At 43.7% G+C, this 16,330-nt stretch overlaps 1 protein-coding gene across 4 annotated transcripts in view; it reads right to left on the bottom strand.

Moving 5' to 3' along the window:
• TBC1D30 (TBC1 domain family member 30) overlaps positions 1–16,330 on the bottom strand; it is a 130,140-nt gene that overhangs the window by 47,779 nt on the left and 66,031 nt on the right. For all 4 annotated transcript variants that reach the window (XM_075344857.1, XM_075344858.1, XM_075344859.1 and 1 more), the window contains 3 exons: positions 14,576–14,641; positions 8,852–8,977; positions 6,536–6,721 (listed from right to left, as the gene is read on the bottom strand). In XM_075344857.1, coding sequence (XP_075200972.1) covers positions 6,536–6,721; positions 8,852–8,977; positions 14,576–14,641 — 378 coding nt within the window. The remainder of the gene's footprint in view (positions 1–6,535; positions 6,722–8,851; positions 8,978–14,575; positions 14,642–16,330) is intronic.

Here is a 16,330-nt window from a genome sequence, read left to right as displayed (position 1 = left end):
ACGGAACCTGAAGTGTGTGCGGTGAGGATTTTGCTCGCACAGCAAAGCTTTCTCGTAAACAGAGTTACAAATTTACAGAAAGCTTTGCTTGTTAAGCGAAATTCTCGTTAAGTGGGTTACTCGTTAAGCGAGGTTCCACTGTATAATATAAAAAAGCAACAAAAAAAGAGAAATAAATATCATTACTTACAGCAAAGATGGAACTGCAGCTGTACATTGACTAGGTCAAAAACTACCACTCCAGCAGGACACAGCTAAGCCCCCCACTCGGTGGAGGCATCACAGGTGCAGGAGGAGCAAATCACACACATGGAAGCCTACAACCTTTATCATGGGGACCTCATGCTTGTAGGTCCCTACACTATATATAATATAAAAAAAGCAACAAAAAGTGTGGGTATCGCCTAATAGGCTGCGGGCTTGTGACTGTGTTATCTGCAAGTGTGAATAGCATCTAAGCAAGCCATCAGTGTGCAGTTTTACCATTCAGCAATCACCCCCCCCCCATGTTCTGGAAGCGTGTGTGTGATTTGCTCCTCCTGCACCTGTGATGCCTCCACCTAGTGGGGGCTTAGCTGTATCCTGCTGGAGTAGTAGTTTTTGGCCTAGGCAATGTACAGCTGCAGTTCCATCTTTGCTACCTCATCTGAGAGCAGCATAATGTAGACAAAGAAATCCTGAATCCAACGATGTATCACAGATTACTTGGTGCAGTAGTACTGACACAATCAGAATTTTTAGATTTAGAATAGTCCTGTCCTGCCTACCCCAGGCCATCCATAGAGATTGTACACTAACAGTGAGGTGTCAACCAGAGGAGAGCGTGTGCCGGACTGCCATACACAAGACAATGTAGTCCGAAAAATAAGAAGTCCTGCTGCTTAAACAATCATTGAAAATAAGCAGCAGATCAAACCTTGACAAGGCAGGCATCCCTGAACTCTATGTTTTAACCCTTTGTATCATGCGGTCTTCAGCTTACATGGTAAAAACCTGTTGACAGATTCCCTTTAAGATCATTAAAAAGCATAGCTAACTACTATATCAATGTAACTAAGTCCTGAACAAACAAAAAATAAATCCTAAAACAAATAATGTGTACTGTGCAGTAATGGGCTAGGAACTCTGGATGGAGTTCAACATAAAGCTGAATATGTGTGGCGCCAAACAATTTAACAGAGACTAAAGGCCACGTCTCACTAAGCGATATCGCTGCTGAGTCACATTATTTGTGACGCAACAGCGATCTTGCTAGCGATGTCGCTGTGTGTGACATCCAGCAACGACCTGGCCCCTGCTGTGAGGTCGCCAGTCGATGCTGAATGTCCTGGACCATTTTTTGGTCGTTGCTCTCCCGCTGTGTTTGACAGCGAGAGAGCAACGATCTGAATGTGCAGGGAGCAGGCTTCTGCGGACGCTCGTAACCAAGGTACACATCGGGTAACAAAGCAAAGAGCTTTGCTTGGTTATCCGATATTTACCTTGGTTACCAGCGTCCGCACCTTCTAGAAGCCGGCTCCCTGCACACGTAGCCAAGGTACACATCGGGTAACTATAAGCAAAGCGCTTTGCTTAGAAACCCGATGTGTACCATGGTTACGAAGCACAGCGTCGTTACACGGATCGCTGGTGGCTGATCTCTGATCGCTGTGGAGATCTGCTTGTTTGACAGCTCACCAGCGACCATGTAGCGACACTCCAGCAATCCCTGCCAGGTCAGATCGCTGGAGCGTCGCTTAGTATGACGGTACCTTAACATGTATTAAAGATAAAATGTACAACAACAGACAGTAATTTGGGACTATCAAGAGGTAAATGATTCTTCAAGCAGGGTCAAATTTTTGGGGGGGCATAAAACAATGTCTGAACAGATGAAATGATAAGAATTATTTAAATCTTTATAAAAGATTTCTAAAAAGATTAAAAAAACAAACTTTTTTTCTTTTCATCATAAATCTTAATTTTAATCTTTCTGCTTCCACTGAATAAGTTACAATAGAGGAGCTTTGATGAAATTAACACATGACTAATTAATGTTTTATTTTTTGTAAGTTATGCGGCTTCAGTTCTCTATGAATTATTAACAAGAGTGGCGCTTTCACTACAGAACGTTGCCAGGCAAAATAATCTCCCATGCATTCATTAAGTGCATTTCAAGATACTTAGCAGTTCCTATTGCGTCAAAGAGATACTTTATTGTCCCAATGGCTTTGCAATACGCCGCGTCTTTGTATTCCGCTTCAAAAGAAAGTTTTGTATTTGATATATACAGTTGCAATCAAAATTATCACCCCCAATTGCAAGTTAGCTTTATTAGCAATAATTGACTTTCTGCTGTTTACGATAAAGCAGACAAGAATGATTTAAAAAGCTCAATAGAACTAAATATAGTTAGTGGTTCTCCATGCTCAACAAAAAATGCCATGTTTTATGACCCTGCACTTTCAGAATTAAGTAACCCTGCATGACAAGTATCTTTAGTACTTAATAGAGTACTCTTTGGCTATGTCCTGCTGCAAAGTTGATACATTGCCAGATACTTCTAATGGCGATCCTGAGGATCCGAGCCTATTCCTCATGAGCCATGGCTTCCTGTTGACCAACATTCTTTGGTTTGCATGCTGTACCAGCCTTCTTCAAATCCCACCAAAGATTTTCTATGGGGTTCAATTCAGACAAATGTGATGGACATTCCAGAATCTTATGGGACTCCATCTGAAGCCTTGGTGGACTTTGAGGTATGCTTGAATAAATTGTCTAGTTGTACAGTCCAATGGACACCAAGAGTGAGCTTTTCTACAGACGGCATGTTTTCACTTAGTATTTCCTGATATTTCATTAAATGCATCTTGCCCTCCACATGCTGCAGGTTTCCAGTGTCAGAGTAAGCAAAGCTGCCCTAGACCATCAACAACCCATATCCATCCTTCACTGTAGGCAGGGTGTTCTTTTCACTATTTGCGTCATTCTTCCTCCCTCAGACATATACCGTAGATGATCCATAGCTAAAAAGTTCCAGTTCATCACTTCAAAGAACAGAATCCACAAACTTCTATGGCACATTTTATCATTTTGAACATATTGGAAACAATTTTTCTTGTTTTGAGGTAAAGAGGTCTTAAAGGGAACCTGTCAGCAAGTTTTTGATACCTCATCTGAGAGTAGTATGATGTAGGCAAGGAGTTTCTGAATCCATCGGTGTATCACTTAGATTACTGGCTGCAGCAATTCTGACACAACCTAAAAATTCAGATTAAAGATGTGGTTCACTACTTATTTTTCCAAAGCACATTGATATAATGCTGAGAAGCTCCTCTCAAATACCTTGTGTTGCCAATAATGCCTGTGAGTGACGCTATAGCAGTCCGCTCATCCCCTTCTTGTGACCCCCGGGCTCAGTGATCTCTGGGATCCGGTGATGTGAGGTCAAGCTCCAGTTGACGTGACATCACAGAGCCTGGCCCTAATCTTCCTAAGTCACAGGGTTGTAAGCGGAGTTTCACCGCTCATCACAGCCCAGCATCTCCCTGCTCTCTCCTTCACTGCAGAGCGCCGCAAGCAGGAGCAATGCTGGGCTGTAATGAGCAGTGAAATGCCGCTCACAACCCAGTCACTCAGGAAGACTACGGCCGACCGCGGTGATGTCGGGTCAACTGGAAGTTGACATGACATAACCGAACGTCACAGGTCACGGAGCTCGTGGGGTCATGAGAAGAAGAAGATCAGCGGACCGCAATAGCGCCAATCCTAGGCATTATTGGCAACAACAAGGTACTTGAGAGAATCCTTGTTTCTCAACATTATAGCGACATGGCTTGGAAAAATAAAGTAGTGAACCACTCCTTTAAGCAATTTAGCTGAGCCCAAGGAACTGTCCAACCCACCTCAGGCTCTAAATCGAGATTGTACATTGATAGTGAAGTTCCAATCACAGCAGGGTCATGTTGCACTTCTCTACACTTGAGTTTCTAGTCCTGTAATAAGGGTCCTGCTGCTTAAACATAGCAAATAAAACAAAAGATTGAACTGTAACAAAGCAGGCATGCCTGACCTTTCTGTGTTGACCCTTGCAGCATGCTGGCTTCAACTTACATAGAAAAAACCTGCTGACAAATTCACTATAACAGCTAAAGGAATCCATACCCAAACTTTGGTATGTGCATTAGGATGGAAACTGAAACTTTAGTGTCTGCTGATAACAAAATCCTGCTGCAGGTCTTTTACGAGGCTTTTGACCATTTGCATTTCTAGGACTCTGGCGCCAGTCGGTGATAGCTTCAATCACCAAACTCCTAGCCAGTCCAACTATTTGATGTGTTTCATCTCAAGCAACTCTTGAAGCCTCAAACAATGTAAATAAGTTGAGTTTTAGAATATCTGAATTGGAAATGTGTGCTCTCTTGAAGAATTCTATTATGGAGGAGGTAAGTAATTATCAGACTGTGGTAGTCATTAAAAGGGACTTAAGTGAATTTTGATAGAAACCACTTGTTATATTAGTTGTGCTAAGAGATTTAAATTCTTCTTTTTTTCTTGTTTGGTATCAGAAAATTTCTGAGAAGGCGAGTATATACACACAAACATACATTATATGTTATACAGTCATGGCACCCTTGAATTTGTTCCATAAAAAGAAGTATTTCTCCCAGAAAATTATTGTAATTCTACTGCTCACTAAAAACGTAATGAAGCCAGCCTACAAAGAAAAGAACACAGTACCTACAGTTAAATGTGGTGGAGGTGAAAAAATGTTTTGGGGTAGTTTGCTGTCTCTGGCACTGCTTACCTTCACTGTGTGCGAGGCATCATGAAATCTGTAAATTGCCAAACAGATTTTGAGTTGCATTGTAGTGCCTAGTGTCAAAAAATTGTGTTTGCTTTCTAGATCATGGGTCTTCCAGCAGGACAATGACCCCAAGCACACTTAAAGGACCCAGAAATGGGATTGAAACTAAGCGCTGGAGAGTTCTGAAGAGGTCAGCAATAAGTCCAGATGTAAATCCCATTAAACACCTGTAGAAAGATGTTAAAATTGCTGTTGGGAGAAGGCACCTTTCAAATAAGGAAGGCCTTGAGCAGTTTGCAAAAGATTTGTCGGAAATTTAGATTAAAGAAGTGTAAGGCACTTGTGGGTGGTCGTAGGGAGCAATGGATTGCAGCTATTTATTAAAAATGCTACGTAACCAAATATTAAGTTGAGGGTGACAACTATTTTTTCCGGCCCATTTTTGGAGGTGTATGTGAAATTATGTCTAATTTGCTGTTTTTCTCTCTTTTTTTTTTTTGTGTTGTTCAAATACACACAAAGGAAATAAACACCTGACAAAACGTGTAATTGCAATAATTTTCTGGGAGAAATCCTACATTTTTTTGAACATTTTCAAGGGTGCCACATTTGGCCATGACTGTAAATATACACACACCATGATAGGATATTATCTACACTTCCCAACACTGAATTTTTTCAACACCAAGAAGGAAAAGTCACTCAGGAAGGAAGGAATATTATAAAAATTGCAGAACTGATAGACATATTAATAATATCAAGAAATGAATAAAATGGGAACATTTAAAACAAAAACAAAAAAAAAATCGATTTATTCAGTATGGAGTATGAGTGCCCTGCCTCATGCCTTGTCACTCAATCAATGGTGTTAGTATTGGTTTTCTGAGAAATGTTCTGTCATGCTGAATGCACTTGGCCATAGAAATTATCAAGATCCCTTTCCAATTGCTGACTAAAAAAATCCCAGATGTGCACAATGAGAGACAAGTTCAGAGATGCTGCAGGCCACGATAGTACGTTTAGGCCTAATGGGCTGCTCACAGAAGCAGGAGAAACATATGGTCTGGCGTTGTCATGTTGAAAAATTACTCCTGGAACAGTTTGGAGAAATAGCACTACTACTGACCTCCCAACTAAATCAATTTTAAAGTCTAGTTGTTATGGTACCTGGAATGAAGACCACAGGGGTCAAGCTACCATACAATATGTCACCAAACACTATAATCCTGAAGTAGGACCTGTGTGAGGTTTCCTCTTAAAGGTCTCTTCAAGACATTGCTCACATGGTCTCCAGACCAATCTTGAACTATCATTACATCGAAAACAAAAGCAGGACTCTTTGCCCAAGAGGAGAGATCTGCATTGCATCCTTCATTGCGTTATTGCAACCTCCGGTCTCCATCTGAAGACCACATAGGCAACACAATGAAGAGGCTTCCATAAGGGAAAACGACACTAATCCAATGCGACACTGATTAAATCATGCCGACATCGTTAATGACAGTAAAGGCCCTGTCACACACAGAGATAAATCTGCGGCAGATCTGTGGTTGCAGTGAAATTGTGGACAATCAGTGCCAGGTTTGTGGCTGTGTACAAATGGAACAATATGTCCATGATTTCACTACAACCACAGATCCGCCAAAGATTTATCTCTGAGTGTGACGGGGCCTTAAGAGGCGTTTTTGGTCATACACCATTTGAGTTTTGCCAAAAATAATACTGATGCTCAAACGTGACGTTACCTACCTTAAGGGCATCACCTTCATTGCCCTCCATTACTTCCAGTATAAGGGCAGCCAGAATATTAAATCCTTGACAGTAGCCTACAGTCTTGTTCCATCTGGCATAAGCCAAAAGCACACGTTTAAGGACCACTCGATCCTGTTCTGCCTCCTGGCCACAATAGGAGCTGCATCCTGTTCTATGAAGATCCTAAAGACATCAGATACACAAAACACAACAAAACAATTATTAAACATTTAAGAACCTGACTGTAGAATACCTATGTGTTGAAATAAGGGGAGGGAGAAACAGTAATAAAATACTGATATACGTCTGCAAATAAGCAATAGAAAAACTACTTTTGAAGCACATAGATGAGCTAGTAAACTCATGGCAAGGTAATGAATTATTAATGCATTCTTCAGCTACCTTGATATATATTGAGAGAGGCAGAAATCTGCAGGTCCAGCAAAGGAAAAACAATGTTTGTGGCAATAAAATAAATATGTGTTTCACAACTTGTGCGGAACCCAACACAGAGGGAAATGAGTGGGGTGACTTCTACATCTGACTTTATCCAATAGGCTGGATACTGTCGACAAGAGCATACGCTGCTCAACAAAAATAAGGGAATTTGCCAGCACCACAGTATAACCCAAAATCAATTAAACTTGATATTAATTATTAGCATAGCATGTGGGCGAAAATCACCATGATGGCCAATTGTGGCATGATTTTGTTTCACAATCATGCAGCCATTGGCCCAACGCAGGTCAGCGGAGCAGTCTGCACCGCTGGATGCAAAGTGTGACCATTGTAAGCCATTATCACTCAATTTCACGTTTTGTGCAAATGTAAGTGTAAAGAGGTGCAGTTGAGAACCAAAAGGGAATAATTTTGCTGGTAGTTGAAATAATTAATCTAACATTATGCTTCCCGACTTATTATTCTCTAGTTTTGCTAGTGTCCTGGTCACCACTGGTTGCATGAAGTAGTTCCTGCCGTCCATGCTAAATGGTAAAGATAATTCAGCTCCTCCAAGATAGGAAATCTATACATAACATCTCACGATAATGGAGCAGAAACCAGGTCATGGGTTTTTACATAAGGAGAGCTGGACAGAGCTGTTTAAGAGCATCAACCCGGCAGGAATAATATCTACTCCATTGTGCAAGAAGGACTGAATGAGTATGGCAAGACTCCTATAAAATGACTTCTTGTGAGCCACTTGTGTGTATTGCGTCTGATCACATGGTTGCAAAGTTTCCAAAAAAGAGGCCATGTAGTGTGATCTGTATTCATAACCCAGCACCATGTAGCCCGAGAAAACCAAAATGGACAGGTCTCCAAAAGGAGAGCAGGATCTCACTGAACAAATGTAATAAACTTGACACAGGCCGAAGATGCTGTAGGTAAACATTATGAGGCCTCCACCAATGCCCACAATGATTGGTTGGGTGATGGGAAGGTGTAGCCTTAGGGGCACTTTGCACACTACGACATCGCAAGCCGATGCTGTGATGCCGAGACCGCGATAGTCCCAACCCCCATCGCACACGCGATATCTTGTGATAGCTGGCGTAGCGAACATTATCTCTATGCCAGCTTCACATGCACTCACCTGCCCTGCGACGTCGCTCTGGCCGGCGACCCGCCTCCTTATTAAGGGGACGGGTCGTGCGGCGTCATAGCGACGTCACACGGCAGGCGGCCAATAGAAGCGCAGGGGCGGAGATGAGTGGGACGTAAACATCCCGCCCACCTCCTTCCTTCCGCATAGCTGGCGTGAGCCGCAGGACGCAGGTAGGAGATGTTCCTCGCTCCTGTGGCTTCTCACACAGCGATGTGTGATGCCGCTGGAACGAGGAACAACATCGTAATATCGGTCATTTCCAAATTATGGAAATGACAGACGCTACACCGATGATACGATTACGACGATTTTGCACTCGTGAATCGTATCAAAAAGGCTTTACACACTACGATATCGCCTGCGACGCCGGATGTGCGTCACTTTCAATTTGACCCCACCGACATCGCACCTGCGATGTCGTAGTGTGCAAAGTGCCCCTTACAAGGATGTACAAACATCCAATGGCACCCTGGCTGCTTTAAGTACCAAGAATGAAATCCTCAGGACCACTGTAAAATGTAAACACTGCTACAGTTGGTCCCTGGTCTGGTTCCTCCTGGTGCAAGAGCTCAGTGGATAGAGTTTTGAATGCCCAGTATAACATTGTAAAATCACACAGCACTTTTTTAGTAAAACTGCACGTAGCTGTGCTCTTAATGTTAACTTTATAGCGAATTCTACATGTGACTTTCTTACTGAAATGTTACCTTTACTATTTGTATTCCCATGGAATCATCATCTGGATTGCTTCTTTCATTGAATGTAAAGCGCATTGTTTTATCCCAGTCTATAGAAATGCTGTGCAGATACTGGTCTGCGAGTGTCAACCAAACCTAAAAATACAAGAAAATCAATAAAAACTATAATTTGGGGATTTATTTCATTCGCGTTACTTTTGAGGCATCAATGTATCAAAATGTTAGGTGCCACATCTTTGCTAAAATTCTCTATCGTAACTTTTCACATGCGGTGGGAAAAGAGGATAGGATTTAGCAGGAAGGGACACAACCAACAATCAACTCAAATCATTATTACGTTTAAAGGCAGAACATAGTGCAAAAGTGTCACAAAGCTTAAAGCAGGCACACAATATATTTATGCTGCAAATTTATATCGCAAATAGATGCTATTTAAAAAGGGAATATAAGAGGCATGGCAGGACGGGTGACAGGTCTTATTTAACAAGAGAAATATGCGGGCACAGCTATGATGGGTGACTACAGCTTCGGCTGCTTTCAAACATCCGGTTTTTCCTGTGCGGCACAATCCGACGCTTTGCAGAAAAACCGCAACCGTTTTTGGGGTTTTTTTGCCTCCGGTTGCGTTTTTTTTGCATAGACTTTCATTAGTGCCGGATTGTGCTGCATGGGCTCGCGTTCGGTCCGGTTTTTGACGCATGCGGCAGATTTAGCCGATGCGGCGACCGGACGGAACGTCGCCTGGCACGTTTTTTTGTCCAGCAAAAAAAAACGCACCACGCCGCATCCGGCCGATGCGGCGCAATTTGCAATGCAAACTGCGAATGCGGAAAACACTGCATCCGGCCGCCGCATGCGGTTTTTTCCACTGCGCATTGCTCAGTAGTGTGCCGCAAGTGGCAAAAACCGGACGGGCCGCATGTCAAAAACTTATGCAAAGGATGCAGTTTTGTCGCCGCATCCATTGCACAGGTTTTAGAGCCGGATTGGCCGGCTCTGCTAAAACCGGAGGTGTGAAAGCAGCCTTAGGCACCTTTCACACATCAGTTTTTTGCCATCAGTCACAATCCGTCACAATCCGTCAAATTTTGAGAAAAAAAAAATAGATCCGGCGACTCATGCCACTGGATCCGTTTTTTTCTCATAGACTTGTATTAGCGACGGAAGGCCTCACATTTCATCTGTCGTTCAATGGGTCCGTCGAAAATTGTTTGTCTGTCGGACGGAGACAACGGACAAAGTAACTTTTTTGTCTATGTTGAAAAAAAAAACGGACAGCGACGGATCAGTCACCGTCCGTTGTTTGGTATAATAGAAGCCTATGGGCACAGAATCCGTCAAAAAGATTTTTTAATTGAGCATGCTCAGATGGGGTGTAAAAACACTGTTGGGCTGAAAAAACAGATGCGATGAATCCGTTTTTTCGACGGATCCGTTGCATTATTTTTTACACTATCTGCGACGGATCCGTCGAGCCAACGGTTTGTGACTGATATAAAAAAAAAACAGATGTGTGAAAGGGGCATTAGCTGCATAGCTTAGGCGACTTTCACACATCCGTTTCTTGGCATCAGGCACATTCCAGCTTGTGCCTGATGCAACGGATCCGTCGCAGATTGTTTAAAAACTGATGCGACAGATCTAGCAAAAAACGGATACTTTTTTGGGGAGGTTTTTCATGCCAAAGGGAGAAAGAGAGAGAGAGAGACCTCATCATCACCGCGCACACACAGGCACTACCGCCCCTATCATCACCGCACACGCAGGCACTACCGCCCCCATCATCACCACACACATGCAGGCACTACCGCCCCCATCATCACCGCACACATGCAGGCACTACCACCCCCATCATCACCGCACACACGCAGGCACTACCGCCCCCATCATCACCGCACACACGCAGGCACTACCGCCCCCATCATCACTGCACACACGCAGGCACTACCGCCCCCATCATCACTGCACACACGCAGGCACTACCGCCCCCATCATCACTGCACACACGCAGGCACTACCGCCCCCATCATCACTGCACACACGCAGGCACTACCGCCCCCATCATCACCACACACACGCAGGCACTACCACCCCCATCATCACTGCAGACACGCAGGCACTACTGCCCCCATCATCACAGCACACACATCGGCACTACCTGAGTGACGTCACCGCTGACAGCGCAATTCACTTCTGTTGCTCCGTGGAGCTGACAGAGTGGTCATGGTCTGTGGCCGCTCTGTCAGCTTCCGATGTAGCAGAGCTGAAAGCGTCGTGGGACCTCGTGTGGATTACGCCGGACCTGGAGGGGTATTTGGGGATTTTAATAAAGTGGTGAAAGAGGGTGTTTTTTTGTCTTTAATTTCAAATAAAGGATTTTTCATTTTATGTGATTATTTACTTTCACTACAGATTAATCATGGATGGTGTCTCATATCCGCCTGCCATGATTAACCTTGGATTTAGTGGCAGCTATGGGCTGCCATTAACTCCTTATTACCCCGACTGCCAATGCACCAGGGCAATTCGGGATGAGCCAGGTAGAGTCCCGGGACTGTCGCATCTAATGGATGAGGCAATTCCGGGCGGCTGCTGGCTCATACTTCTAGGCTGGGGGGCTCCCCATAATGTGGGGCTCCCCATCCTGAGTATACCAGCCTTCAGCCGTGTGGCTTTACTTTAGCTGGTATCAAAATTGGGGGAGACTGTACGTCGTTTTTTTTTTATCTATTTATTGTACTGCACAATATAGACCCGCCCACCGGTGGCTGTGATTGGTTGCAGTGAGACAGCTGTCACTCAGCGTGGGGGCGTGTCATCATCCAATCATAGGCGCCGGTGGGTGGGGGAAGCAGTGAATACGAGATGGAATAATGAGCGGCCGGCATTTTCAAAAGAGGAGAAGCCGCCAGAGCAGTGTGACAGCTGTGCAGTGCCACCCCGCAACGGTGATCGGGGAGTATGAGAGAGGGGTAAGAGGGAGACACTGACCGACAGGGAGAGATAGAGACCGAGAGACAGAGACCGACAGACAGAGAGGGCAAGAGAGAGAGAGAGGGGCCAGAAATGAATTCACATCTCATCTGAGCATGCTCAGATTAAAAAAACGGATCACTGGAATGCGTTTTTTGCCGGATGACGACGGATCCGGCGTCCATAGGCTTCCATTATAGAACATGCCGGACAGCGCCGGATCCGGCATGGTCCGTTTTTTTTGTCAGATAAAAAACGTTGCATGCTGCGTCCTTTCCGACATCCGGATGACGAAATTTGCCGAATGCATCGCAAGGCCATCCGGCACAATCCAGCGCTAATATAAGTCAATGGGGAATAAAACTGATCCAACACTGGATCCGTTTTATCAATTATTTGTGCCTGATACCAAAAAACTGATGTGTGAATGCAGCTTTAATGGGCAAAGAGAAGTGTAAAACCCACTTTCTGGAGGCTCGATACAAGTACAAAACCACTACTACCAGCTCATTGGGAAGTTGAGGACTAGAGCGTTAATTTACAATACAGTAAGAACACACTACATATAAACTGGAAACAACTAGATCACAATTAGGAAACCCAGTAATGGCTACATGTGAAATGTATCATGGAGTTGGAGCAGGAGTTTCTTTTTTTAACCAAATATTGTTTACTATAACATATCAGCCTTTTGGATTGTTAGTTTTGATTTTATGGCGTTAAAGCGTATACCCCACACGATCTGGCGACACTATTACATGCTGGGCGGTACAGTTTTGTGTTACAGCTCTAACATCCCCAAGGAATAACATGTACAGGAAGTATTCTTATTTATAAGACCCCATGTACAATACTCTCTGAGCAGCATACTGCTTCGGTACAAACTGAACTGCCCAGTGTGCAGGGACCTCTTTCAGCCCCCAATGTCAAATTGCCAGGAGTTAGCTATACACTTTGGCTTATCCACTTCTAAATCGGACGACCCCCTTCATCTGAGTGTTTAGCCCCGTTAAAATAAAAACACATACTCATATCAAGTGCTGATGCTGCTCCAACAATGTCAGCATTTGCTCTCCCGAGGCTCTTGTGTTGTTGTCCTTACACGCGAGCGCTGCACCCAATAAGCACCAGCTTTACTCACCCTACCTTTTGGGCAAATCAAACATCAAGGAGGAAGTCAGACCTGAGGTTGGCAACACACTTCCTAATAATGTTTGATACATCCGTAGACATGGAATGTGAAGCGAGCACTGGTTGGGCGCAAGACTCATTTAACATAACAGCAGCACTTGAGCCCCGGAGAGTGAGTGCTAACACTGCTGGAGCAGTGACAGCTCCGGATACACGTAGAAGTGTCGTTTAAGTAGTGGGCAAACCCTTTAATAAGATTCAAATGTCTTTTTTTGCTTAACAACTTGGACTGAACATAGACTATAAACGTCAGTCCAGTCTACACTTTACTCTGCAGTGACGATCAGTGTCACTCCTGAGTATGCAGCTTGCAGGAGATCATGCAGCTCTGGGGGTGGGAAGCTAACTTTCAGACACAGCCAGACTCCCAACAGAAAAGACAACATGATTTATTACCATGTAAGCCTTTCCGATCCTTGTATAGACAACGCTGAAGAAGTAGTTGTGTATAGAGATTAGGTAGCACTAACAGTACTTATTTCTCTGGATCTAGTGATCATGTGATTGCTGGGTGTAGGGAAGGAGCAGGAGCTGCAGGATACTAAGAGACCCAGTAAACGGTTATGCAGCCAGGAGGCTGAATTTTCTATGTAATTGGGACAAATATAACCTTCAAATTACAGGGGAATCAGCAATTAAATAATGTACTAATATGTTAAAATGCTCCCTATGAGGGTAGTGCGTGAAATAAATGGAAAAAAATGAAAAAAGTGTACAATATTAAAGCAAAAAAATGTTATGGAAACTGGAACACAATTTAAAATCTTCTCTAGTGGTTCCCTAGTAGTAGTAAAAATAAAAAAAAAAAATATTGTAAAAATGTTTATAATAAACAAGTATTTCTGAATATTCTATACATTTTCCCCAAATGTGAACAAATAAAAAGAGGGCATACAAAAATGACAAGTATTAAACCCCCAGCAATCACACACAAAAAAAATTGAATATCTGAAAAAAATATATTTTTAAAACAGAGCAAGTAAAATGAAATCCAGAAACGTGCCTGATCAGGAATGGGAGAAAATGGCCAGGTCCTGTAAGGTTTTTCTTTTGCTTCTTTATTTCAAGTTTTTCCGAGAATATACAGCATTAAAAGCAGACTTTAAGGCTAAAGGCTCAGAGATTTGAGGATACTATTCAAGCTCATTCATGCAGGGTTTCTTCATGCACATACTTTTACAGGAAAATGTATTTTAACTTCTATCTCGAGGGTATGGGAATCACAGAGCTGATGTTTATTATTCCAAGATATTTAGATAGATTGATAACGCTAGATGTTAAGACGATTATTCATGTAATAAAAGGGTTGGCTTATACTATGCTTAAACACCAATATATAACAGGCTAAAAAATAAACTGAATATGCTTAACATACTGTATATTGGCAATTCCCCATCTATGCCTTATGGAAGCATTTGTACATTCGATCTTCTCCCAAGCTATAGCAAAATATCTAAATTTGTTGCTGCAGTAAAATAGATTTGCATAGCTTTACAAACAAACAATTAAAATCCTAAATATTTTTCTCAAAAGCATAGATAAATTAAGAATAGAATATAAACAACTTACTCTCCTTCGCCATTCTTTTGGTATTCCAGTGGGCAATCTAGCAACAGCTTTAAGAGCATCGTACCACTAAGATAAAAAAAAACAAACACAAATAACAAAAAGACTTATTTTTTTCCCATGTCAATTGGAAATGCTGTATTAATAAGGCATAAAACAAGCAGCCATTCTTACCAGTATTCGCCATTGTGAACGAGTAACTCAAGACCCATTGTGTATTCAAAATCCATATATAGTAATCCCACATTACACAGTGCTGAAACCACACATTAAAGTGTGTAAGTGTGTGTGTGTGTGTGTGTGTGTAAGTGTGTGTGTAAGTGTGTGTGTGTGTGTGTGTGTGTGTAAGTGTGTGTGTAAGTGTGTGTGTAAGTGTGTGTGTGTAAGTGTGTGTGTGTGTGTGTGTGTGTGTGTGTGTGTGTGTGTGTGTGTGTGTGTGTGTGTGTGTGTGTGTGTGTGTGTGTGTGTGTGTGTGTGTGTGTGTGTGTGTGTGTGTGTGTACACACATTCTGTTTTCCTTAGAATAAGACTTACCCCCAAAAAAGCCATAGTAGGATTTTTGGGGCTTTTTTCAGTATGCATAAAATATATGAGCAACTAAAAAAATAAGTTCTAGTTGCGGTTCCATAATGAAGTATCCAAGCAGTTAAAAAGTTAAAGAATACTGCAGGACCCTCACACACAGATCTGCGTCGCTATTAGGTCCCTCATTGTTCCAGGTGCATTGCACTGCAGCTCTCAAAAACAGATTGAGTACCAGTATCACCCCACGTGAGTGGTACTACTTCGAGTCACCAGGGGAAGCCAACCACTGTAAAACACAAGGGGACCTGACAGCGGCGTACATTTTTATGTGAGAGCCCATTCACTTGCCAACTCTAATTGTTTGGGGTCTGGTAAGTGTGATTCTTTTAGGGGGCGTCTGCTTTCTTTTAGGGGTAAACTTAGCAGTACATTGAGAATAATAAATGCAAACAGGTACCATATGTTTTGGATTATAAAATGCACTTTTCATCCCAAAAATGTGGGAGGAAAATGAGGGGTGTGTATTAATATTCAAATGTACCTTACCGGGGGATGGTGAAGAGGGGTCAAAAGGAGGCAGGGGTAATGCTATGCGGTGTGCTGCGGCACTGCTCTGTGCGGCGCTGTTCTGTGCGATGGGTGGCATGGCTCTGCTCTGTGCCGCAGGGCTCTGCGCAAGGATGCTCTGTGTGGTGGGTGGTCATGGCTTCAAATAATGGCGCCTAGAGTCAGTGCATGCGCAGATGAAACTCTCAGCTCAAGCTCTCATCTGCGCACGATCCGACTCCAGCTACCATTATTTGAAGCCCTCACCGCCGACATCTTCAGAATGCACAGAGCAGAGCCGCATCACCAACCTCGCACAGAACAGAGCCGCGTCACCAGCCCCGACACAAAGCAGAGCCGCGTCACCAGCCCCGGCACAAAAGCAAAGCTGCGTCACCAGCCCCGGCATAAAGCAGAGCCGCGTCACCAGCCCCGGCACAAAGCAGAACCGCGTCACCAGCCCCAACACAAAGCAGAGCCGCGTCACCAGCCCCGGCATAAAGCAGAGCCGCGTCACCAGCCCCGGCACAAAGCAGAACCGCGTCACCAGCCCCAACACAAAGCAGAGCCGCGTCACCAGCCCCGGCATAAAGCAGAGCCGCGTCACCAGCCCCGGCATAAAGCAGAGCCGCGTCACCAGCCCCGGCATAAAGCAGAGCCGCGTCACCAGCCCCGGCACAAACCAGA

This window comes from Anomaloglossus baeobatrachus, chromosome 4 (assembly GCF_048569485.1).
Source record: "Anomaloglossus baeobatrachus isolate aAnoBae1 chromosome 4, aAnoBae1.hap1, whole genome shotgun sequence".
Lineage (NCBI taxonomy): Eukaryota > Metazoa > Chordata > Amphibia > Anura > Aromobatidae > Anomaloglossus > Anomaloglossus baeobatrachus.
Note: the sequence above shows the minus strand (reverse complement) of the source record. Positions and strands in the feature narration are given on the sequence as shown.